Raw genomic sequence first — 25,942 nt, 5'->3', positions numbered from 1 at the left:
GCTGTCACTTAGTATAATTTAACATTTCAAGTTGAATAAACTTTTTTTTGAGTTGACTGAACTTAACATTTTAAGGCAGCCAAGTTACAAATTATTTTAAGTTGACTCAACAAATCGTTTTTTACAGTGTACTGCTAATAATAATAATAATAATAATAATAATAATAATAATAACAACAACAACAACAATATTATTAGTAGTAGTAGCAGTAGTAGTAATATCATCATCATCGCTGAATATAATAATAATAATAATAATAATAATCATCATCATCTTCATTTCTTGAACAGCAAATCAGCGTATTAAAATGATTTCTAAAGGATCATGTGACACTGAATTTTCAGCGTCATTACTCCAGTCTTCAGTTTTGCATCACAGGAATATATTACATTTTAAAATATGCTGGAATAGAAAAGAGTTATTTTAGGTTGCAATAATGTTTTACAGTATTACTGTTTTTACTGTATTTTCACAGATGAATGGATGGCTCAGAAAAGTAAAATTATGTGAACACAAACTTATTCAAACCTGACTGAATGTTCTATTCAAAATATAAATTACTGATTGATCGTTTTGCACTCCTGTCCCTGCAACCGAGTTTTATCATAAACAACAGTCAGATATCAAAGCTAGAGTCTTAAATTTATCTAACGATACACAGTTGGGATCAAGTTTCAAATCAAGTAAGAGGGTGATGAGTTAATGTGCTGTGAATATTGTACTATTGTACAATAATCTGGGGCCCCTAGTGATTTTGTGTATAAAGAGGTATATGCAATGACATTCTAAACATTTTATGGGGTCTCTGTAGGTCTCTGATCTGTTTGAAACACTTTAGCATCGGTTTCTGCCATTGCGTTTTTGTCCATTTCATTTTTTGAGAGGTCTGTGAATCACAGCATACGTGTCCGTGCCATGTGTGGGTTATTACTGGAAAGACGCTTGGCGTGTGTCGCTGCCTCTAACCGCTGGATGCTGAGCTCAGCTCCTCAGCACTGAGATCATGTGTGTGTATAATATACTGTTACAGGCTGAATCTGCTGGACTCACACTGTGATATAAGACTGACTGATCTGAGGTGATAACAGAGCACTTCATCATACACTTAATGAGACGTTCGGCTAAAAATAAATGATGTACTGCACTCATTTTACTCACTGTGTCCCAGTTTGATGATAATTATTGAATTTCTAATTCAGTTTGCTTGCATGTAGGCAAATGGTTATTTATTATTTAAACTGTTTAAATGTTTGTTTTTCAAAATTAATTATTAAATAATTACATTTTAATAAATTATTTATTAAAATGAGTTAGCATCTCCTGTTGTGAAGTATGCTGTTCCTTTTCTAAGCAATCTAACTTTTACCCGGAGGCCAATTACATGTAAAAAAAATGAAATAAAAATATAAAATCACATGAACTCACACTAAAGGAGGGACCCGTGTCATCATTGAGATTTGAAGGTGCAGCACCTTGGGCTCTTTCTGAATCTGGAAATTAACCACAAACAAACAGAATCAATATTATTTTAAAAAGAACAAATCCTTAAACATGCATTATGCATTTTTTTAAGCAATTATTTATTTTTATTTACTATTAATATTCATTTTTTATTAATATTTACTATAAATAATTTTATTTACTATATATCTACTTTTATTTTATTTAATAATTGAATGCAAGGATGCATTAAATTTATTAAAAGTTAAGAGTAGAGTAAAGACATTTATAATGTTACAAAATATTTATTTTCCAAATAAATACTGTTCTACAAACAAAAAAACAAAACATTAGCACAACTGTTTTAAACAGTAATGGGTGTTGAAAATTCAGATTTGCCATTAAAGGAATAAATTATAATTCATAAAAAAAATATCTAATTTGAATATTTAAAATATATATTAAATAAGTTTAGAAAATTGTCATTTTAATTTTAAATTGTAATGTTGTCACTGTATTGTTATTGTATTTTTGATCAAACAAATGCAACCCTGGGTGAACACACACACATTTACACACATATATATACAGTCATGGCCAAAAATATCGGCACTCTTGCAATTCTGTCAGAAAATGCAACACTTTTCTCAGAAAATTGTTCCAATTGCAGATGTTTTGGTATTCACATGCTTATTGTTTTTGTTTGCACTGCAACAACAAAAAAAAAAAAAAAAAAAAGAGAGAGAGAGAAGAAAAGTAAAACTTGATCATATTTCACACAGAACACAAAAATGGACAGGACAAAATTATTGACACCTTGTTAAAATTGTAAGAAATAATTGCTTTTCAAGCATGTGATGCTCCTGTAATTTGTATTTAGACACACCTGTGGCAAGTAACAGGTGAGGGCAATATAGTAATCACACTTGAAACCAGTTAAAATGGAGAAAAGTTGACTCAGCATTTGTGTTGTTCAAATGGTGGATAAAGAACCCCAATTAACTTCCAAACAAATTCAAGCTGATTTGCAGACACAGGGTACAACAGTGTCAGCTCACACTATCCGTCGCCATCTGAATGAAAGGGACGCTGTGGTAGGAGACTCAGGAGCACACCACTGCTGACACAAAGGCATAAAAAAAGCAAGACTGGAGTTTGCCAAAACTACAATCCTTCTGGGAGAACATACTGTGGACAGATGAGACAAAAGTAGAGCTTTTTGGTAAAGAACATCATGCCACTGTTTACAGAAAAAGAAATGAGGCCTTCAAAGAAAAGAACACAGTCCCTACAGTCAAACATGGTGGAGGTTAAAAGATGTTTTGGGGTTGCTTTGCTGCTTCTGGCACTGGATCCCTTGACTGTGTGAACAGTATCATGAAATCTGATGATTACCAAAGTTTTTTGGGGTGCAATGTAGTGGCCAGTGTCAGAAAGCTGCGTCTCCACCAGAGGTCATGGGTCTTCCAGCAGGACAATGACCCGAAACACACTTCAAAAAGCACTCAGAAATGGTTACAAACAACAATTGTGGAGAGATCTCAAAACAGCAGTTGGGACAAGGCATCCTTCAAATCTGAATGACCCGGAGCAGTTTGCAAAAGAAGAGTGGTCCAAAATTCCAGTAGAGAGGTGTAAGAAACTCATTCGTGGTTACAGGAAGCGACTGATTTCAGTTATTTTTTCCAAAGGGGGTGCTACCAAATATTAAGTTAAGGGTGCAAATAATTTTGTCCAGTGCATTTTTTTGGGTTCTGTGTGGAATTGTATCAGATTTAACTTTTAGAGAAGGGTTGCATTTTCTGACAGAATTGCAAGGGTGCCGATATTTTTGGCCATGACTGTATACACACATATATACATATAATATTTTATGCAAGTTTCAAGTTTTTACCTGTAAACTATCAAATAAAAGATGCAACCCACTGTATTCAATAAATAAATAAATAAATAAATAAATAAATCCATAACAGTTAGCAACATAAGTTGTGTTAAATTTGCAATGGAAGACTTGGCTCACATATCGTCACTCGACCATTTTTAAGCCGTTACGTATAAAAAGCAAAGCCCCTCTGAAGAGATGAAAGTCTCGCATTAGTGAGACAGATATACAGGGTCAGCAAACAGTTGTCTGCACTTCTCTTTTTTCCTCTTTGTCAGCATATTTGTGTGTCAAGTTTATTCAAGAGGATCTGCCTCTAACGGAAAACTTTTCTGTATTCCTCCCCTCTTCACATCCCTCCCACTTTCCCTCTTTTTCCCTCCTGCTCCCTTCCTTCTTTCGCTCTCCCCCTCTTTTTCCCGCTCTGTTTCTCTGAGAGGAGGAAGTAGTATGGTTTATTCAGGGCTCAGGTTTCAGAGCAGAGGGCTTTTTTGGTCATTTTACTGGCTCCGGAGAAGAGAAGGAGAGAGCTGCTTCTGTAACCGTCACCGCACACAACAGTGATGAAGATTAGACCGAAATGGAAAACAGCTCATACACTCATTTCCTCTTTCGTAACTCCAGTGCCTATAAGGTTCCTCTGCTTTTATACAATCATGCTGCTGCTTGTTTCTTGAAAATTCAAACTGAGCTGTTTGTTACTCAGAGGTGTGTTATTAATTTAAGTTTGATTTGACTATATTTATCTGGCACATAATTTTTTATTTTTTTTTAAAATGGCCTTAGACTGAAGACAGATTAAAGGGGTATATTAAAGGGGTCATCGGATGCCCATTTTCCACAAGTTGATACGACTCTTTAGGGTCTTAATGAAAAGTCTCTAATATACTTTGATTAAAAATTCTCAATGGTTGTGTAAAACAACACCCTTTTTACCTTGCCAAATCAGCTCTGCAAAAATCATCTCATTCTAAGGGGTTGTTCCTTTAAATGCAAATGAGCTCTGCTCACCCCGCCCCTCTCTTCTCTCTGTGGAAAGACAATCTTGTTTACTTTAGCCGCATTTAGCGGCATTTAGCAGCGTTTAGGCACTAAACTTCCTAACTACCACGTTATAAGGAAAGGCGATCGCAAAGATTCATAAAAAAAAACGCTTATACTCACTTCTGCTGTAAGTGAAGCTGGATCACGAAATGATTTGCGCGAACATAGACTGATAGATGTAGATCGGGAGGCGCATTCCATACGCAAACAAACGTAATCTACTGCATCGTCAGCGGCTCAGATGTCTGGAGTAAATGACGACCACTATGTTCATTATTTCATCCAGCAACACAACACCTCAATCGCTCAATCGGAGATATTCTTGTATAACTTACATCCCTGCTCTGGCATCAAAACAAGGGAAGTTACTGGACTGTGACAGCTGGTCTGAGGTAAGAGCTCATGTCAATCAACTATCGTGGGAGCGGCCTCTGTGGGTGTGACACCACACCGACAGGCATCTGAGAACGGCTCGATTTGAAAAAGGGGATATTATTTTTACAGATTAATTAAAAACCACTGCATGGATTTTTATCATTATAGGGTAGATTTGTCCATACACTGCCAACACACATTAATGTTCAAACAACATGAAAAAGTGAACTTAGCATCCAATGACCCCTTTAAGACATTATAATATCAGAGGCTTGAAGGTGCAGCAGTTTGTAATAGTAATTTTCTGACTCTTAGTCCAGGTATAGAAATATATACACTAATATATAAAAACTTTTTTCTTTTTCTTTTTACTCAGGCTGTAAAAAATTAATTTCAGAAAAAAAGAAAGAAAGAAAGAAAGAAAGAAAAAGAAAGAAAGAAAAAGTCAGAATTGTAAGTTTATATCTCTCAGTTCTGATTTTATAACTCACAATTGCGACTTTATATCACGCAATTCTGAGTAAAAAGGCTGAATTGTGAGTTTATATCTCAATTCTGAGGAAAAAAGAATTGCTAGTTTGTATCACGTAGTTCTGAAAAAAAAGGTCAGAATTTTTAGTTTATATCAAGCAATTCTGAGGGAAAAAAGTCCAAATTGCAAATTTGTATCACGCAATTCTGAGAAAAAATTTAGAATTGCTTATCTCACAATTCTGAGAAAAAAAGAGGCTAAATTGTAAGTTTATGTATCTCAATTCTGAGAGAAAAAAATCAGAATTTCTAGTTCAATTCTGAGAAAAAAAGTCAGAATTGAGAGTTTATTGCGACATTATATTATGCAATTCTGAGGGGAAGAAAATCAGAATTGCAAGTTTGTATCACAATTCTAAGAAAAAAAGAGTCAGAATTGTGTTTATAACTTACAATTCTAAAGAAAAAAAAAAGCCTGAATTGTGAGTTCATATCTCAATTCTGAGAAAAAAAAGTCAGAATTGAGTTTATTATGACTGTATATCATGCAATTCTGTGGGACAAAAATCAGAATTGTCCCACTTTATATTAAGTGGCCTTAACTACTATATACTTACATCAAAAAATAAGTACAATATACTTAATGTGGTCATATTGTATTGCAAAACACTTTTGCCGCTATTGAGGTGGGATATGGGTAAGTTTAAGAGGTTTGGTGGTATGGGTAGGTTTAAGGGTAGGTTAAGGTGTAAGGGATGATCAACAGTGTAATTATAAATGTCATTACAGAAATTAATTACAGAGGTAATTACATGCAGACATTTTTTAAATCTAAGTACAATGTAAATACATGTATGTACACAATAAGTGCATTGTATCAAATGATTAATTTCAATGTAAGTACATAGTAGTTAAGGCCACTTAATATAAAGTGGGAACAAAAGTCAGAATTGTGTTTATATCTCACAATTCTGGGGGAAAAAAAAAAAAAAAGGCTAAATTGGGAGTTTATTTCTCAATTCTGGAAAAAAGAAGTCTGAATTGTGAGTTTATATATCGCAATTCTGACTTTATAACTCGCAACTGCAAGTTTGCATCACAGAATTCTGACTTTATAACTTGCAACTGCAACTTTATATCACAAAATGAGAAAAAAAAAAAATCAGAACTGCGAGTTTGTATCACGCAATTCTAAGAAGAAAGTATGAATTGTGAGTTTATATCTCAAATGAAAAAAAACCCTCTGAGTTCATCTCACAATTCTGACTTTATAACTTGCAATTGCAACTTTACATCAACTAATTCTGAGAAAAAAAAAAGTCAGAATTGTGAGTTTACTGTATCTCACTGAAAATATGCACAAAATAAAAAAAAAACTATTTTAAGATTAGGATTATTTTAGGGTTTTACGCTGTCATCTTGATCACTTTGCACTCTTTGATCACTATGAAAGAAAGAAAGAAAGAAAGAAAGAAAGAAATAATGAAATTCACTCCAAACTCAAAAAAAAAAAAAAAACACCATAAAAAAGTTATAGTAAAAAACTTTAATCAAGACACAGAAGACACGCAAAGCTTTTTCTCCTAGAGGTACACTTGTAATCTCCATGCGCTTCTCAGAATATCTCAGAGAGCCGCAGTCTGGATTCATTAAAACGTGTCAGTATCTTTAAAGCTGCGTCTGCATCCTGTTCCTCTTTCACACCCCCTCTTCACTCTCTCCATCTCTCTCTCTCTCTCTTTCTGAGTCTCAGCCATTTCACAGAGCATATGGTTTTCATTAGGAGAGTTGGATTAGAGCACAACAGCAGATCTGCAATGGTGGCAATCCACACTCCTCTCCTTCTCTGCAGTCCCTCCATTATCTCACAGGCAATCGGTTTCAGCCATTCACCTCAAGCCAGTTCGCATTCAACCTCATGATGTCACCACCACCGCCGCTGCTGCTGCAAATCTATCCTCAAAATCTAAATATATAAACCTGACCTGAAATTCCCATAATCCTATACTCCAGAGGTTAGAACTTCTAATCAGATTTGAAAGCCACTCTTGAATATAAAGGTTCTTTATTGGCATTAATGGTTCCATGTAGAACTTTTAACATCCATAGAACATTTCCAGTTTATTTAGAATTTTAAAATGTTCTTTACACTAAGAAAAATGGTTCTTTTAAGAACTGTCGCCTGAAAGGCTCTTTGGGGAACCAAAAATAGTTTTGGAAGCTTTATTTTAAAGTGTGGAACCTTTCCATGCCACAAAAGGTTTATCAATTTTTAAAATGTTCTTTACACTAAGAAAAAAATAGTTCTTTTTCTGGTTCTCTGTGGAACCAAAAAAGGTTTTTCTATGGCTGTGAAAACCCCCGTATGGAACCTTTATTTTCAACAGAGCAAGAGAAACCTAAAATCATGGGTTAACCGAGTCTGCCTTGCCAAAAATAAACAATCGCCATCATTTTTTGGTGATGAAAGTTGGAAACAAAATATGAGCGTGTGTGTGAGTCTATGCCCTGAGGATCCAGACGTCCAGGATCAAACGATGCTTGTTTTGGAAACAGGGGGAAGCACTACCTAAATGCTGAGTGTGGAGAAAAACAACGGAGAGGGAGGGGGAAGAGAAAAGGAAAAAAATAAAACGAGAGGAGAGGATGAGAGCCCAAAGGATCCGGTGGAGGAAATGGCTCCTGCTCATTATGTGTGCTGCTGGAGAACAGCATGCTGGGAAACGGATGGCAGTAATGCATGTGTGTGCGTTTGTGTATGTGTGCAGCAGATCTTACGTGTGTGTCGACGTGTGTACAGGGATGGTGGCGCTTTCTTTTAGGAGAGAGAACGGAAGAGCTCGTAAAAAAGCTTTTTGATGTTTAGCCAGAGGCGTGTGACTGATACTCGTCTGTGTGTCTGAGTTTTAAGACAAAACTCATAGCAAACTTCTGTTTTTATTCACATGATTTAACCCTATAAAACCTACTGTATCATATTTGATACTCAATATGAACCAAACAACCTACTACAATCTACTATATGCCTTTTGTCATTTGATTGATAGTTCATACCCTTTTAGCAAGTAAAAGGCTTTATGGGATCATTTTAAAAACATCCCCTTGCAGGCTGAGGTTCATGAGTCTTTTTACTGTGAAAATCTTTACTGATTTTATAAAGGAAATGTAAGACTGAAGCATCTTAGGTTTACTTGATTATCCAAACACATTTTTCTTTTTCTTTTTTTTAAAGAAAAATCATGTTAAAATGTGAGTATCAAGTATGATGCTTGAGAAGTAATTTGTCTACATAATACGTGACCCAGGAAAAACAAAACCAGTCATAAGGGTCAATTTTTTGAGAGCAATCTTCATCCGAAAGCTCAAATAATTCAGATCAAATTATTGAGAAAATCACCTTCCAAGTTGTCCAAATAAAGTTCTTAGCAATGGATATTACTAATCGAAAATTCAGTTTTAATATATTTACAGTAGGAAATTACAAAATATCTTCATGAAACATGATCTTTGCTTGATATCCTAATGTTTTTTGGCATAAAACAAAAATTGGTCATTTTGACGATGTATTATTGGCTATTTCTACAAATATTGCTGAAAGTCTAGTAAATATCATGGGATTTTTTTTTTCTACTTCTCTACTCTGACATGCTTGTGCAAAAAATGGATAGTTTGCCTAATGAAATTAACAGTATGTCATCATTTACTCACCCTCATGTCATTCTTTCATGACTTCTTGACTTTCTGTATTCTGTGGAAAACAAGAGAAATATTCTGAGAAATGTCTTTTTTGCCCATACAGTAAAAATCAATGGGGTCCAATGTTGTTTTGGACTCACCTGTCCATCAATCATTAGATTATATCACTTGCGTATAACGTTAACTTTAAGGCTTTAAAAATCAATTTTCTGTCAAATTTGGAAAAGACCAAACATATATCCAGACAAAACATCTCCAGTTTTCCAGACATCAGTATGCACTGACACAGATTCTGTGAAGCACATGTGAAGTTCATAAGAGTTTGAACTAAAATAACAAGTAATCAACTCAAAAGATCTTTTTTTCTCTCTCTCTCTTTCCAGGAGAACCAATTAATTTCAGAATATATCAGACCAAGCTCATTTTGTTTGTGAGAGCCTAAATGTATAACATCAGATACATTTTAATAACATAAACGGCGCTCAGATTACAGAATTCCTTGGACAAAGATAAATTTTACAGGCAAAATCTGATGTAAACAATGAAAAATATATCAATATTTTTCAGATACAAAAAGTTTTTTTTTTTTTTTTTTTTTTTTTTACTAGCAATTTGTGACAGACTGGACTTATCGCAGCCTCGTAATAAAGGTTTGCATGTTCTCATTTGTACCTCTGACACAAATGACTATAATACTGTTGCTGAAACAACTACAGAGGCTGAGGCTGGATGTTCCTACTAAACCCTTAGACCTCTTAAAAGATGTACATTTAATGGCTCTATACGTCTACTACATGTTAAGAATCATCCCATATGTGTCTTATTTTATTTCTCCTCTGGGATTTAGGAGAAACATCTGAGACGATGTGGATAATTGAATGAAATATGTCTAAAAACTCCTTATTAAATTTCCTGAACAATGTTTAAGCAAGAAAACAGTCCTCTAGGACAACAGTCGTGTTGAAGCTCACGTCTCAGACTGACCGCTTAGTCACATCTTCGCAGAATTACACAGGGTTTAATGTGTCGCCTGCAGATATTATGCTTTTCAGGTCCAGAGAGGAAATATGGGTCTTTTTAGAGGGAGACGACTGTGTCATCTGACACATCAGCGCCTGGCCACAACTGTAGAGACAGACAGACAGACAGACGGGGCCCCAGCTCGGCCTGTGGATGATAGAGCGTGATGGTTTCACTGCTGCATTCCTATGGAGAATGGTTTATTTTCATTGGAAACATAATTGTCTGTGGCAAGAGTTTTGGAAGTGCTTTTATCCAAAACACTGCCAAAAAGTCTATCCTGTAGCATGGTCGCCCTCTAAAGGTGACCTAAAATCAACGCACTCCTCCCTTTAAGAATGAATGGTATTATGCAAGTGCAGTGTAACTGAATACACCCATAGAAAAGTCATTCAATTCAGTATGTATATAGTTTGCTACTGTATGTAAATACACAGACCATACCAGAAGTGTAGAAGGAAAAGTTGACATTAGACGTCCTCATGTGCACTGCCTCGACCCCGGGTCATCCTGTAACGTGTCCAAACGCTTGTGAATTTGTCAATAAAAAGTAAAATAGAGAATAAATTCTAAAAAAACTAGAAGAGATGAGCTTGAATTTTTACAATTAGGATTTTTTTATATATATATTTAATATTAAAGCATTTCTGTATAATATTAATTTTGCAGCATGTATATCAACACAAACTGAACAATCTGCAACCATAAAGTTACATTTTACAGGATTCATTTCCAGTCACAATAACAGAAAAACAAAGTATTGTTTACTCATTATATGATTATTTACAAATAATAATATATTTTATTGTACTGAAAAATCCACAAAAAATTGCTTATTGTTTTTGTTTGCACTAGAACAACACAAAAAAAAAAAAAAACAGAGAAGAAAAGTCAAACTTAAAATTTCAAACAGAACTCAAAAATGGACTGGACAAAATTATTGGCACCTTGTCAAAATTGTAAGAAATAATTGCTTTTAAAGCATGCAGTGCTTGTGTAATTTGTATTTAGACACCTGTGGCAAGTAACAGGTGTGGGCAATATAGTAATCACACTTGCAACTAGTTAAAATGGAGAAAAATTGACTCCTCAGCCTTTGTGTTGTGTGTCACAATGAGCATAGAGAAAAGAAAGTAGTGTAAAGAGTTGTCTGTGAATTTGAGAGAGAAAAAAAAAATGTGGAAAAACATGGACAATCTCAAGGCTACAAGTCCATCTCCAGAGAAATTAAAGTTCCTGTGCCCACTGTGCGCAATATCATCAAGAGGTTTACAGCCCACGGCACTGTAGTTAACCTCCCTGGACGTGGACAGAAGAGCAAAATGAATGAAAAATTACAACGAAGAATTGTTCAAATGGTGGATAAAGAACCCTGATTAACTTCCAAACAAATTCAAGCTGATCTGCAGACAAAGGGTACAACAGTGTCAGCTCACACTATCCGTCGAAAAGGGACGCTATGGTAGGAGACCCAAGAGGACACCACTGCTGACACAAAGGCATAAAAAAGCAAGACTGGAGTTTGCCAAAACTTGTGTGACAAAACCACAATCCTTCTGGGAGAATGTACTGTGGACAGATGAGACAAAAGTAGAGCTTTTTGGTAAAGAACATCATGCCACTGTTTAGAGAAAAATAAATGAGGCCTTCATTTATACAGTAAAACATGGTGGAGATGTTTTGGGGTTGCTTTGCTGCTTCTTGCACTGGATGCCTTGACTGTGTGAATGGTATCATGAAATCTGATGACTACCAAAGAATTTTGGGGCGCAACATAGTGGCCAGTGTCAGAAAGCTGCGTCTCCACCAGAGGTCATGGGTCTTCCAGCAGAACAATGACCTGAAACACATTTCAAAAAGCACTCAGAAATGGTTACAAACAAAGTGCTGGAGAGTTCTGAAATGGCCAGCAATGAGTCCAGATCTGAATCCCATAGAACACCTATGGAGAGATCTCAAAACAGCAGTTGGAAGAAGGGATCCTTCAAATCCGAATGACCTGCAGTTCACTTTTTCATGTTGTTTGAACATTTATGTGTGTTGGCAGTGTATGTACACATACCCTATAATAATAAAAATCCATGCAGTGGTTTTTAATTCATCTGTAAAAATAATATACCCTTTTTCAAATCAAGCCATTCTCAGACATACAGACAGAGGCCGCTTCCACGATAGTTGATTGACATGAGCGTCTGACCTTAGATCAGCTGTCACAGTCCAACCACCATTGTTTCAATGCTGAAGCAGGGATGTAAGTTAGACAAGAATATCTCAGATTCAGCGATTGACGTGTTGTGTTGCTGGATGTAATAATGAACATAGTGGTCGTGATTTACTCCCGACATCCGAGTACCCAACAGATGCAGTGGATTAAGTTTGTTTCTGAAGGGAATGCGCCTCCCGATCTACATAAATGTGTCTATGTTCACACAAATCATTCGTGATCCAGCTTCACTTACAGCAGAAGTGAGTATAAGGTTTTTTTTTTTATGAATCTCTGCATTCACCTTTTCTAATAATGTGCTAGTTAGCAAGTTTAGCAGCTAAACACTGCTAAATGCGGCTAAAGTAAACAGGCACGTCACTCCACAGAGAGAAGAGAGGGGCGGGGCGAGCAGAGCTCATTAACATTTAAAGCAGCCTTGACGAGAACAGGATGATTTTTGCAGAGCTGATTTTATATATATATATATAAAATGTCGCAAATTAATACATTTTAATAAAAGTGTTTCTAGAAAATTCTAAATGTTTCTATTTGCATTTCATATATTGTTTTTGACAAATGTAGAATATTATGAAAATAAAAATCTATTAATTAGTATTTAATATTTCACTTTGTAAATGAGCTAAAATGGCCTTTATTGAAGTTACTACCTGTTGCTGTAACACCACAATAATAATGATAAAATAAAAATAAAAACGACTAATAATTACTGAATTGTGGTAAAACACAGCCATATGTAAGCCCATTAAATTAACTCAATTGTTAAACATAAATGAAGGGTTTTTTTTAAGTACTTTTTTTTAGTACAGTTGTGTAACAATTATAACTGAATCATCTCTCATCAACTCAATCTCTTCTACATTATGTGTCACCTCAGAAAGACGTTATTTGATAACGGTATTGTTATTAAAATGAAGGAGCACTATGAATTCAAAGAAGAATTTAATAGACTAACTGTTAACACGGCTTCATCAGAGCGTTATTCAAACAGCAGCTGTTGTGTTCTGACCTCGCTGGTTATTCATCAGCAGACTGTGGGAGAATCCGACACAGACGCAGCTGCTCTGTGGCCTCAGCTCCTTCATATCGAGAAAAAAAAAAGAACCATTAAAATACAACAAACTTCAGAAAACATTTGACTTTATTAAACAAATATCAGCTTTAAGTCTCTTTTGGTATGAATGAGTAGATTTTAAATAATCATTTCCCCATACTAAGCTTTTTATCCAATTCCCCTGAAACAAAACCCAACAAATCGACCAATCAGACTCCGCCACATGGCGGCGGATACCTATCAGCCAATACATATCTACTGTATTGACCCTCATTTCACCAAAGGACCTCAATCTTTTTGGATAGGGTGAGGTCTCCCATACCAAGTGCAGTATGTGGCTCACACTGGTGGCCCTTCTGACTCTGTGTGCCACAGGGAGAACTGCTGAAAATGTTTCAGAAAGCAGCATTGAGAAGGAAAAGCTTGTTATAGCCAGAGGAAAAATGTTGGTGAGTGCTCAATACATGATCGCTTGATATTTGCAAGGGGTTTTGCTCTAAAATGTAATTTTCATGGTCCAATGATGTGGCACATGAGTGCAACAAACTATATAGAAGCTAATGAGATTAAAATATATATTTGTAGCATTTTTGGGCAACTGAAACACATACATTACCAATTGATAGCTTTGGGTCAGTAAGGTTTTTTTTTTTTTTTTTTTGAAAGGATGGAGAACATAAGATAATTAGATATATTTGATAGGAGAAACAGTAATAATGTGAAATATTATTTTGCTTTAAAATAGCTGTCTTATATTGTAATATATTTTCAAATATAATTTATTCCTGTGATGCAAAGCATCATTAATCAAGTCTTCAGTGTCACATGATTCTTCAGAACATTTTTCAGGATTATTTGATTAATATAATTTTTAAAATATGAATAAATATTCATAATGTTTAATAACATTGTAGGTGTCTCTACAATTACTGATCAATTTAAAATGGAAGCCCATTTCACAAATATATTATTTGCACATACGTTTTTTTGTTTGTTTATTTGTTTTCTGCTGGCCACAAAATTAAAAAAAATATATATAAATAAATAAAATAATAATTGAAATGTAGCTCTGACTTCCATCTCACAATTCAGACTTATTTCTTGCAATTCTGGAGTCTGAGTTTTGGAGATAAGTCGCAAGTACCCATTTTATTTTTTCATCCCATGGCTGAAACAAGCTTCAGTAATTTAATGCATCCTTGCTGAAGGAAGTAATTAATTTATATGAAAACTTTTGAACAGTACTAAACGTTGTTTAATTAAGTACATACATTAAAAACTCTTTTCAAAATGCTGTATAAGCTACAATGTCAAGACTTTGCAGAACAACCGATGACAAAGAATAAAGTTGTTTTCAGTGTTTTGCCAATTGTTAATCTCTCTACATTCCCTTCCCAGGCTCCCAGTGTAGTAGGATGATCCATAAAGAAGATGCCAGAGCTCTACAAGTTCCTGATGGAGCGCTTGGCATTGTAGTATCCTGACAAATACCTTTGAAATTCACTCTAATTTTCTTGTAATTCCTATGTTTGCAGTTTAGTGCTACAGACTTTTGAAAAGAATGTTTAAAAATATCCTCCATATTTCTTCCAAGTGGTTGTGGTAAAACAGCATTTGACAGGGACGTAAATGTTAATGAAATCTTTACAGGCCCACAGTGCCACTTTCTGTGCTGCCATATGTTTAAACACTCATGGGCCGGAGTCATGCGCTTCATGGCCTCAGAGGTCATTTGCCTGGTGCCGTTAACCTTAACCCGCTGTTTAAAGTCACAACCTGGAGTACGATTCATCAGAGGAGAAAAACCCACGCTTGATCTTCTACAACGATAAGGATGAGGAAGTGAAGGTAAAGACTGTGTGATTTTCCAAGTGTTGTTGTGTAATTGCTGTGTTTAATGTATTTGTTACTTGCTTTAGAAAAAGATGTTTTTTACTTACTTGTTGTAAGAGCAGCACACAGAAAAAATAAAAATAAAAATCAAACCTGACAGGTTTGTTAAAAAAAGAAAAATATAAATGCTAAATATAGTGATTATTTTTAAATAATTGAAGGTGTAAAAAAAAAAAAAAAAAAAAAAAAAAAAAATACAGTATGGGTTTATAGCAAAACACCTAAAAGCTATTAAGAAATATACAAGAATATAAATTTTAAAGTAAAAACTGAAAAAATATAAAGAACTATAAAAGCGGAAAAGAATCTAAAAAACGAAAACTATAATAAAAAGTAACATAAAAGTAAAAGCTTAAATGTAAAAAGTTGAAAACTAAACATAAGAACATAATTTTTAAAGCAAACACTGAACGAATATAACTATAAAAAGTGAAAATTTAAAAATATAAAATGTTTAACATTTTCAGAAAATAAGACTATAACTTTTAAAAATAGAACAAATATAACTAAAAAAAAAAGTGAAAATTAAAAATATGAAATGAAAAAAGCTATAAAAATGCCAAAATGATGTGTAAAAAAAACTAAAAAAATATATATTTCAAAAAATAAATGTAAGAACTTTTAAAGTAAAAAACTGAACTAAATTAACAAAATCAAAAAATGTAAAAAATTAAAAACTATAATATATAACAATAAGATGTACAAAATATAAAGACGTAAAAACTAAAATATAAAATGCAAAAACTAAAATGTTAAGTGTAAAAAACTAAAATAATGTAAAATGTTTAATAAACATTTCAGAAAAAAATTAAGAACTTTTAAAGTAAAAAAAAAAGAACAAATATCAAACAACATTAAAAACTACAATTTATAACAAAAAAATGTACAAACTATAAAGACGCAAAAACTAAAATATAAAACGCAAAAACTTAAAATGCCGAAACTATAAAAGTGTAAAAAAAGACAATGTAAAATGTTAAATACATACATTTCAGAAAATTAAAAACTATAATTATATAACAATAAAATGTAAAAATGATAAAGATGTAAAAACTAAAAAGTAAAAATATAAAGTATAAAAATGCCAAAAAAAACCCCCTAAAATTAATCATGTAAAATGTTAAATGAATATTTAAAAATAATAATAATAATAATAATAATAATAATTTAACAAAAAATAAATAAATAAAAAATTAAATAAAAACTACAATAAATATTTTTTAAAAAAAGTAATAATAAAAATGCAAGTTGCTAGTAATGAAGTAATATGACTGAGATTGTACAAGCCTGTTTAGTATCTTTCACTTTTCTGACCTCAGGTTGTTCCTGTGAAGAAGATGAAGGCAGATGAGATCAGCAGCTTGCTGGACTCTCTGGGTTTCTATAAGAGGTCACAGAAAGGCGAGAAGGTCCCTGAGGAGTTCAAACATTTCCCTTTAAAAGCGCCTCGGGACGAACTGTGACACCCGCCGGTCAGCGCCGGGACTGCAGCCCGCCGCCAATGACGTCCAGGGTCTCAAAGCTCAGAAAGACGGCCGGACTCTGGACCGACACACAGATGGCTGGAGGCAGTCTGACTCAGCGCTGTCCTAATCATAGAGATTTTACAATAAACTTCTTACATCTTTGGCTTGTTTGATGCGTTTCATTAAAATGTATGAGCCTACTTGATTTTCACAAACGAAAGCAATTACACAACAAACCCACCGAAAGATGGCCATTATAGAAAATAGGTGGAAAGTCGTTGAAACTGTCGGAATAAATGAGAAGCCTAATTGTTGAGTTTTGAGGTTCCAAACAAAATGCCTCCTCAAAATTAGCTGTCAAGAATAAACTCATTGATTATAATTTAGTATATTCAAACTTTGGACCATAAAAACAGCTCTCAAACATTCACAATGCTAATATGAGGTTCTCAAATAAAAATACAACAATTACAGTTAACTCTAAAAACACAATATCAGACAACTTAAATTGTATAAATAAAAAAAATAAATAAATATGCACAAATATATTTTAATAACATTTTCTTAAATACATACATACATACATAAATACACACATATACATACATACATACATACATACATATATATATATATATATATATATACACACACACACACATACATACATGTATACATACATACACACACACACACACACACACACACACACAGAATTGGTTAGATTTATCTTTTCAAACAATCAAACAATAAACAATTTGCTAACTGGATATAAAGGTTACAGTTTACAATAAGGTCCACTGGTTAATATATATATATATATATATATATATATATACACACATATACATATACATATACATATATACACACACACACACATATACATATATACATATATATATATATATATATATATATATATATATATAAAAAAAAATTTACTTTTTATTTACTTTTTTGTGTGTAGTAACAAGTATAGTTCCTATTGTTACCATGGCAATGGTGACACTTTAATCTGCTGTCAGTCTCCATCTGTTTCCTCAGATTTAATCCGATTAGCTCTTGGAAGACTCCAATTAATCTCAAAGCACACACAAACCACAGTGGAGAAGCGTGGATGAGCGTTTCATGTGGTCTCTAGCATGCCTGTGTTTTACACTCCGATCCCTCAGAATCTAAGAGTGGGTCTGGCTAACGTCAGCGGCTCAGTGTTTATAAATAACAGGACGCGAGACAGCGGTGACTTCAGGGACCCTTATCAGGATAATGAAGGTGAGACCTCTGACAAAAACAATGCAAACACCTTTCCTGCCTGTCTTATAGCTGTTATGTGTTTGTTAAACTTTTTGTTTTTGTCACACTATACAAGTTGATATCATGCAAAATTAGAATTCACCATTACACTATTAAAAATAAAGGTGCTTTAAAAGGTTCTTCACAGGGATGCTATAGAAAATGTATTTTGGGTTCCACACAGAACCATTCAGTCAAAGGTTCTTTAAAGAACCATCTCTTTCTTACCTTTTTTGCCAGAAAGAACCTTTTGTAAAATGTTAAATGTTCTTTACGGAACCATTTAAAAAAAAAAAAAAAAAGTCCTTCTATGGCATCGTGAAGCACCTTTATTTTTAAGAGTGTACTGGCATTTTTACAGGCACTTTCTGTGAACACAACAAAAAATACAATCTGAAATTATCAAACATTTATTTTTAAGGAGGTGCTCAACTTTCAGAAAACACTGATCAACCTAGGAGGTGTAAATATAAATATTAAATAAATATAAATAATAATATAATAAATATAAATATAAATATAAATATTGAATATAAACATACATTACATTACATTAACATTACATACAGTTAAGGTCAAAAGTTTACACACACTTTGCAGAATGTGCAAAATGTTCACTATTTTACCAAATTAAGAGGCATCATACAAAATGCATTTTATTGTTTTATTTAGTACTGACCTGAATAAGATATTTCACATAAAAGATATTTACATATAGTCCACAAGAGAAAATATTTGTGTATTTGAACCCTTTCCAACAATGACTGTATGATTTTGAGATTCATCTTTTCACACTGAGGACAACTGAGGGACTCAATATGCAACTATTACAGAAGGTTCAAATGCTCACTGATGCTTTAGAGGGAAACACAATGCATTAAGAGCCAGGGGGTGAAAACTTTTGAACAGAATGAAGATGTGTACATTTTTCTTATTTTGCCTAAATATCATATTTCTTCATTTAGTACTGCCCTTCAGAAGCTACAGAAGATACTTACATGTTTCCCAGAAGACAAAATAAGTTAAATTTGATCTTCAAATTCAAAAAGTTTCGAACAGGGTCATTTTTATAAATTTTCTTTTATTTTCTTTTGTGGACTATATGTAAACATCTTTTATGTGAAATATCTTATTCAAGTCAGTACTAAATAAAAAAAAAATAATAACATGCATTTTGTATGAGCCCTCTTATATTGGTAAAATAATTAACTTTTTGAAGATGTGGACACTGTCTATAGTGTTTATAATAGTTGCTATCTCAATATCTCAAGTGTTCAACCTGTTTAATGTATGCAATTGACTCCAGGTGATGAATTATATTTAATTAAACAGTACTATTAAAGACCTGGATAAGTGTTCTTACCAACTGTGTTGATCTTTCATACTACGCTGTGCTGCTTTCTAGTGTGTGCTGAGGTCTCGTCTCATCTCCTGCTGCAGATGCTGCTCTACTTCAACATCTTCTACTTTCCCTTCTGGTGGATCTCTGAGGTGCTGATGCTGCACTTAAAGGTTATTTCAATTATAAACAAACATGATGTCAATAAACAATTCCTTACTTTATGTGGATCACATTATTTTTAATAACTTTAATTTCTTCTGAACCAGTGTTATTTTAGTATCATTGATACAGTATTATAGTTTCTGTTAATATTTTGAATTAGATTTTATTTTTACATTTTCTCTTTTTACTTTAATGAAAAGTTTTTTTGTTTTTTCCCCAAATAGGTCTACATAGTTATTCATTTTATTTAATCTTTTTCATTTTATTGTTTTATTTACTTGACAACTCACTGAAAAAAACTGAAACAAAGTATAAAGAAACATTTATTTTATGGTTGTAGTTTATGAAAACATCTAATATTTTTAATTAAAATGTTATATTTTCATTTTTTTCTTTAATTTAAATTAATTTAATTTTCTTTAATTAAAATTTTAGTAAATTGTAATTTTATACTAGTTGTTACTGTCTTTTAAATTAACATTTTAATTAAAATTTTTATATTTAAATTAAAATTGAAATTAAGTTTTAAGGGTTTTTTTTATATTTTAGTTAATGTTTATTTCAAGTAATGATTGATTTTTTTTATTTATTTATTTTTTCCGTTTAATGCAACTAATAACCCTGTTCTGAACTTTTGAAATGCTAACAAAGTAACTTTTTAAATGGACCGCACGGAAACGATAAACCTAAATTGTTTAAAACGTTTTTTATGTCTATAACATGCAGAAGCCTAAAGAGGTCCAGAGAAATTATGTGTTAATAACAAATTAGTTCTGAAATAACTGAAAACACTTTCAAACAGTTTTGGGGAGCATTTTAGTGACTTTGCTGTAAGTGATTATTAAAACGAATGCATGAACATCACATTCATAATAGCTGCAGCTGGCAGGCCATTAGCAGCAATGCAAGATAAAGGGTGTTCAAACATTAAACCAGCTCCTGTATCCATAGTGATGGTCTGCCTTTGTGAACCGCACACTGAAGTTCAAGTGCTACTGTTATATATTGTACCTTTAATAGCATAGCAATTCAATGAAATGCTGCTGTAATTATTTCTAATATCTTTCATGTCTAAGATCTGCCTGCCCTGCAACCCTGCTGACCTTCTTGTAATAATATTTGATAAGCTGTACTTTTTAAGGTCAGACTATGGTTGTGGATATTTTTAAGGTCATATTTCATCTTACCTCCATTTCTTTGTACATTTCCTTAGTTCTGTTACCTCCCAGTGTATTACCAGTGTCTGCTGGTGACAGGGATGGTCCTGATCAGCATATTCGAGGTGTTGCGGGTGTATCTTGGTTACGTTGGGAATCTCAAAGAGAAGGTAAAACACAAGAAATGTTAGAAATCACTCGTCTCAACACTGCTCATGACCTAACAGAGCCAAAAAAAAAAAAAAAAAAAAAAAAAAAAAAAAAAAAAAAAAACACCACACGCAAAAATAGTTTCTACAGCTGATAAAACAAATTGAATAAACAAAATAAATAACCACAAAAGTAATGACCAGAGCTGATAAAAATTATTAAATAGATATTAATAATATATAAATAAAAAATAATAATAAAGCATGGAAATAGTGACCTCAGCTGATAAATCATTAAAGAAAATAAATAAATAAATAAAAGCATGAAAATGGTGACTGCAGCTGATAAAACATTAAATAAAAAAATAATATTAAAAAAAAACAACATGAAAATAGTGACCACAGCTGATAAAACAAATGATTAAATATAAATTAATAATAAAAAATAAATTATTAATAATAATAATAATAATAATAATAATAATAACAACAACAACAACAAAAATAATAATAATAGCATGGAAATATTGACCACAGCTGATAAAACTTTTTTAAAAAACAAAAACAAAAACAAAACAAAACAATAATATTAAAACAAATAAATAAAGCATGGAAATAGTGACCAAAGCTGATAAAAAGTTATTAAATTCAAATATAATAATAATATTAAAAAATAAAGCATAAGTGACCACAGCTGATAAAACAATTAAATAATAAATAAATAAATAAAACTACTCTACACAACCAATAAAACAAATGATTTGAATACAAAGTAGTAGTAACCACATTCATATTGTATGAATGAATGAATGTTTATTAGTAGCAATCTAAAAGAAACGTTAACGTTTATTATTAAATGATACTTTAATTCTTCCTTTCTTCATTCTTCCCTTTAGGTTCCAGAGTTGGCTGGATTTTGGCTGATCTCCCTTCTCTTCCAGCTGCCTATCCTCCTCTTCTTCATCACTGATGAAGACACCATCATTCTTCCTCTGGAGCGGGCCATTCACTCCCTCTACCTGGCCTTCCTGCTGGGCGAGCTGCTGGCCTCGTTTCTCGCCCTGCGCGTCATGACTCGCAAACTCGCCCAGCAGTTTCACATGAGGCAGTTCGGCCCCGTCCAGGGTCTCCATACAGCAGAAGCCTTGCCCATGTTTGGACTGCCATACGGGGGCAGGAGTGTGCTGCCTGTGAGAGATATTCAGCCTCACTGACAGAGAATGCCCTATATCTGGTGGTTAAAAATCTGGTCTTCCACCAGTGTGACCTGTCATCAATAAGTGCACTTTTTGTAATAGCTACAGTAAAAGCAGGAAGAACAATGAATCTTGTTTTTGTAGCCACAACTTAACATACTTTTTTATACAGATATGTGACCCTGGATCTGGTCTTAAGTAGCACGGGCATATTTTTAGTAATAGCCAACAATACATTGTATGGGTCAAAATCTATTTCTATTTCAATGGCAAAAACCATAAGGATGTTACATAAAGGTCATATTCCATTAAGATATTTTGTACGTTTTTAACCATATTTATTTAAAGTTTATTTATTTTAAGTTAATTTTTGATTAGTAATATGCATTGCTAAGAACTTCATTTGGACAACTTTAAAGGTGACTTTCTCAATATTTTGATTTTTTTGGACCCTCAGATCCAGATTTTCAAATAGTTGTATCTCGGACAAATATTCTCCTATCCTAACAATGGACATCAATGGAAAGCTTTTTTATTCAGCTTTAAGATCATGTATAAATCTCAATTAAAAAAAAAAAAAAAAAAAAAAAAAAAAAATGACCCTTATGACTGGTTTTAAGGTGCTTGGTCACAAATGGCCTTAATAAAGTGTATTATAGAATAGAGTGTGTATTGTTAATATCACAAATGATACAACTACAAAGAATAAAGCAGGCAAGCAAAAAATAAATAAATAAATAAATAAAATAAAATATATGCACTACAAAAGTTTGGGGTCAATTAGATTTTTTTCTTTTGAAAGAAGTTAATTTTATTTTATTAATTAATTTTATTAAAATTGATCAAAGGTGATAATAAATACATTTATAATCTTACATAAGATTTCTGTTTAAAATATGCCGTTTTTTTGGACTTTCTATTTGTTACAGAAACCAGAAAAATATTTCAGTTTCCACAAAAACATTAGGCAGCACAATTTTTTTTTTACCATACTGATAATAATACACTCTAAAAAATGCTGGGTTATTTTTTAATTTCAAGTTAATTTTATTTTATATTTTAATGGCCCGTTGGGTCATTTTACTGGGTTATTTTTAATATTTTTACCCAGGTGCTGGGTAGTTTTTCGTGTAACTAAGCTGCTGGGTCATTTTTAATGCTGGTTGACCAGCAGCCCTTCACTGGCTCAGATTTCGACAGCATGAGAATTAGCGCTATTTCAGTAAAAATCGATTGTTAAACAAGTTTAAAAATAATATTGTAAACTATGCTGTAACATTATTCACCCAAATAAATTACATTTGTCTTGTATTTTGTCCATATGTTCTTGCTTAATAATAAATGTTCATCTTTTGATTAATTGCTGTTGCCTCTAGTAATTCTGTGTGTGTTTTTATAAGTCCCAGTCCATTTTAAACCAGCAATATAATTTTTAAACAGTAGTTGACTTAAAATAATCCAGCATGTTTGGTAAAAACATTTAACCCAACCTGCTGGGTCTAAATAACCCAGTATGTGCTTTGTCCAATATTTACCCAGTGCTGGGTTGCCAAATAACCCAAGTTGGGTTGTTTTTAACCCAGCATTTTTTAGAGTGTAACAAAATTTTTTTTTCTTGATCACCAAACTAGCATATTAGAATGATTTCTGAAGGATCATGCGACACTGAAGACTGAAGTAATGATGCTGAAAATACAGCTTTGCTGTGAAATGAAAAAATATTTTAAAATATATTCAAATTAAATCAGCTATTTTAAATTTGAATAATATTTTATGATGTCACTGTATTTACTCAAATAAGTGGAGCCTTGATAGAAAAAGGAATCTTACTCACCCCAAACTGCACATAAATAACAGTACACACACACATAAATATATAAACTGATGTAATGACAAAATGTAGCACTGTATATAATAGAGAATTTATATTTAGTATAGATTTGTATAGATCAGTGCTACACTATATGTGTGACCCTGGACCACAAAACCAGTCATAAGTGTCAATTTTTCAAAATGAGATTTATAAATAATCTGAAAGCTGAATAAATAAGCTAGGGTAATATTTGCCCGAGATACAACTATTTGAAAATCTGAAATCGGAGGGTGCAAAAACAAAAATTTAAATACTGAGAAAAATCACCTTTAAAGTTGTCCAAATGAAGTTTTTAACAATGCATATTACTAATTAAAAATTAAGTTTTGATATATTTACAGTAGGAATTTTACAAAATATCTTCATGGAACATGATCTTTACTTAATATCCTAATGATTTTTGGCATAAAAGAAAAATCAATAATTTTGACCCATACAATGTATTTTTGGCTATTGCTACAAATATACCCCAGCGACTTAAGACTAGTTTTGTGGTCCAGGGTCACATATATAAAATACATGATGCAGATGCAATATATAACGTAGACACATGGTGGCACTGTGAGACTGTTTCTCTCCCCAGTTCACACTGCTGCAGAACACAATCACAGAATGACTCATCAGCCTAAACTCCCATGAGAACGTACACATCAGACTTATTCTTACACTTATTTGTGTGACATGAAGAACTGCGCCTCTATGAATGAATGTAAAAATAAAGTATGATGTAATAACTGTAAAATATATCCAGCTGACTGACTGCAATTCACCTAACATATGTAAACCCTGCACACAATGCATTATAATTAGGAAGATCTTCAGAAAGGTATTCATAAAACAAGCAGCAATGCATTATATCTTCGCAAAACTACTTGCAATCAATCATTTTATTATTACCTCCAATTATTACACTTTCCATTATAACAGTCAAGTTTTATACAGTACAGATTGTTCTGTATAAAGCAGCTTCACAATAATAAGCAGAAAGCTAAGAGTTAATGTAGCAAAATTCATTAATTACGAGAATGAACTGATACATAAAACCATGCATTTTAATGCACCAGAGTTTTTAAAGCTATAATAACCAGAACAGCGTTTACAAGTGTGAACACGACTGGTTATAATGCATTACATATATGCGCATAGGCTCATGTACACATTATCCAAATTAATTATTCATTATTACAGATCATTAGCCAAATGATGTGCTTGTTTTAACAATTTCTGTTAGGTGGGAGGTTCAACACACACACCACACTCTCTGGAGATCTGAGGGGCTTTTCATGAGCAAGAAGATAAAAGTAACTTATGCACCATATTGACTTGTGTCTTACATTTGAGCAGTAATTTGGCAGTTCCTGGAGAGACAGAGAGTCTGTGTCAGTGTGCAGAACGCTGATACACATCTAATTATTACTATAACAGATGGGAGACCTGTCAGCATATGCTGGAACAACATTATAATGCTAACGAAAACACTGGCGAGATTAGAAGTTCGCCTCTGATTTCATTTCTAATGATTTCTGTCAGCTCTTCTGTTTACTCACCATAATGGATGATATTTCAGATTGTTCCTTACAGATCTTTTTTTTTTTTTTTTCATAAATATCTCTCTTTCCTGCATTTAAAGCCTGAGACAGTCTGGTTGGCAGTTGCTCCAGGTGTTGTGTTGTTTTTCATTTGCATTAAACATTGTCTGGATCTGCAACGCAGTCAATTAAGAAGATAGAGTCTAGCAGTTGGGCTTACAGTGGTTTTTGAGAACTGCTCTCACAGCATAATTTTATTTTCCTCCATCCTTGTTTACATTTAGAAATGCTGCAGTGCTTCAAAAGCAGAGAGGTTTCTAAATCGCAAACCAAACCGACAAATGATGTGGGTTTTATTCTGCAGAGGCGCAAGACTTCTCTTATGGTCTCATAAAGGAATGTTTATTTCCCTTTAAGCTCACCGGTTCAGGTCTAAACACATGAGTGGGTGTACATTAAAATCTTTTAATCGTCCTTTATTTGTTGTTGGCTGGTTGCTGCCATCTGTAACAAAACAGAATTCAAAACATACCACATTCTTTTATTCAGCAAGGATGCATTAAATAGACCAAAAGTGAAACATCTTAAAATTAAACAATAAATAAATATATAAATAAATAATTGTTACAAAACCCTTTTGTCCAACTAAATGTGGTTCTTTTGAACTTTCTA

General features: G+C 32.9%; 2 protein-coding genes across 2 annotated transcripts; both read left to right on the top strand.

Moving 5' to 3' along the window:
* Positions 1-13,486: 13,486 nt before the first annotated feature.
* On the top strand, positions 13,487-16,729 carry selenoe (selenoprotein e). The gene is made up of 4 exons (XM_051110554.1): positions 13,487-13,656; positions 14,606-14,682; positions 14,977-15,055; positions 16,420-16,729. Exons 1-4 carry the CDS (start codon positions 13,540-13,542, stop codon positions 16,561-16,563), a joined length of 417 nt encoding a protein of 138 aa, XP_050966511.1. The 5' UTR covers positions 13,487-13,539; the 3' UTR covers positions 16,564-16,729.
* A 980-nt stretch (positions 16,730-17,709) lies between these two features.
* Positions 17,710-22,112, top strand: zgc:112294 (transmembrane protein 17A). Its single transcript, XM_051110553.1, has 4 exons — positions 17,710-17,841; positions 19,268-19,374; positions 20,580-20,693; positions 21,569-22,112. The coding sequence occupies exons 1-4, from the start codon at positions 17,712-17,714 to the stop codon at positions 21,884-21,886; spliced, it is 669 nt and encodes a 222-aa protein (XP_050966510.1). The 5' UTR covers positions 17,710-17,711; the 3' UTR covers positions 21,887-22,112.
* The last annotated feature ends 3,830 nt before the right edge of the window (positions 22,113-25,942 follow it).

Source organism: Labeo rohita, chromosome 5, assembly GCF_022985175.1.
Source record: "Labeo rohita strain BAU-BD-2019 chromosome 5, IGBB_LRoh.1.0, whole genome shotgun sequence".
NCBI lineage: Eukaryota > Metazoa > Chordata > Actinopteri > Cypriniformes > Cyprinidae > Labeo > Labeo rohita.
Note: the sequence above shows the minus strand (reverse complement) of the source record. Positions and strands in the feature narration are given on the sequence as shown.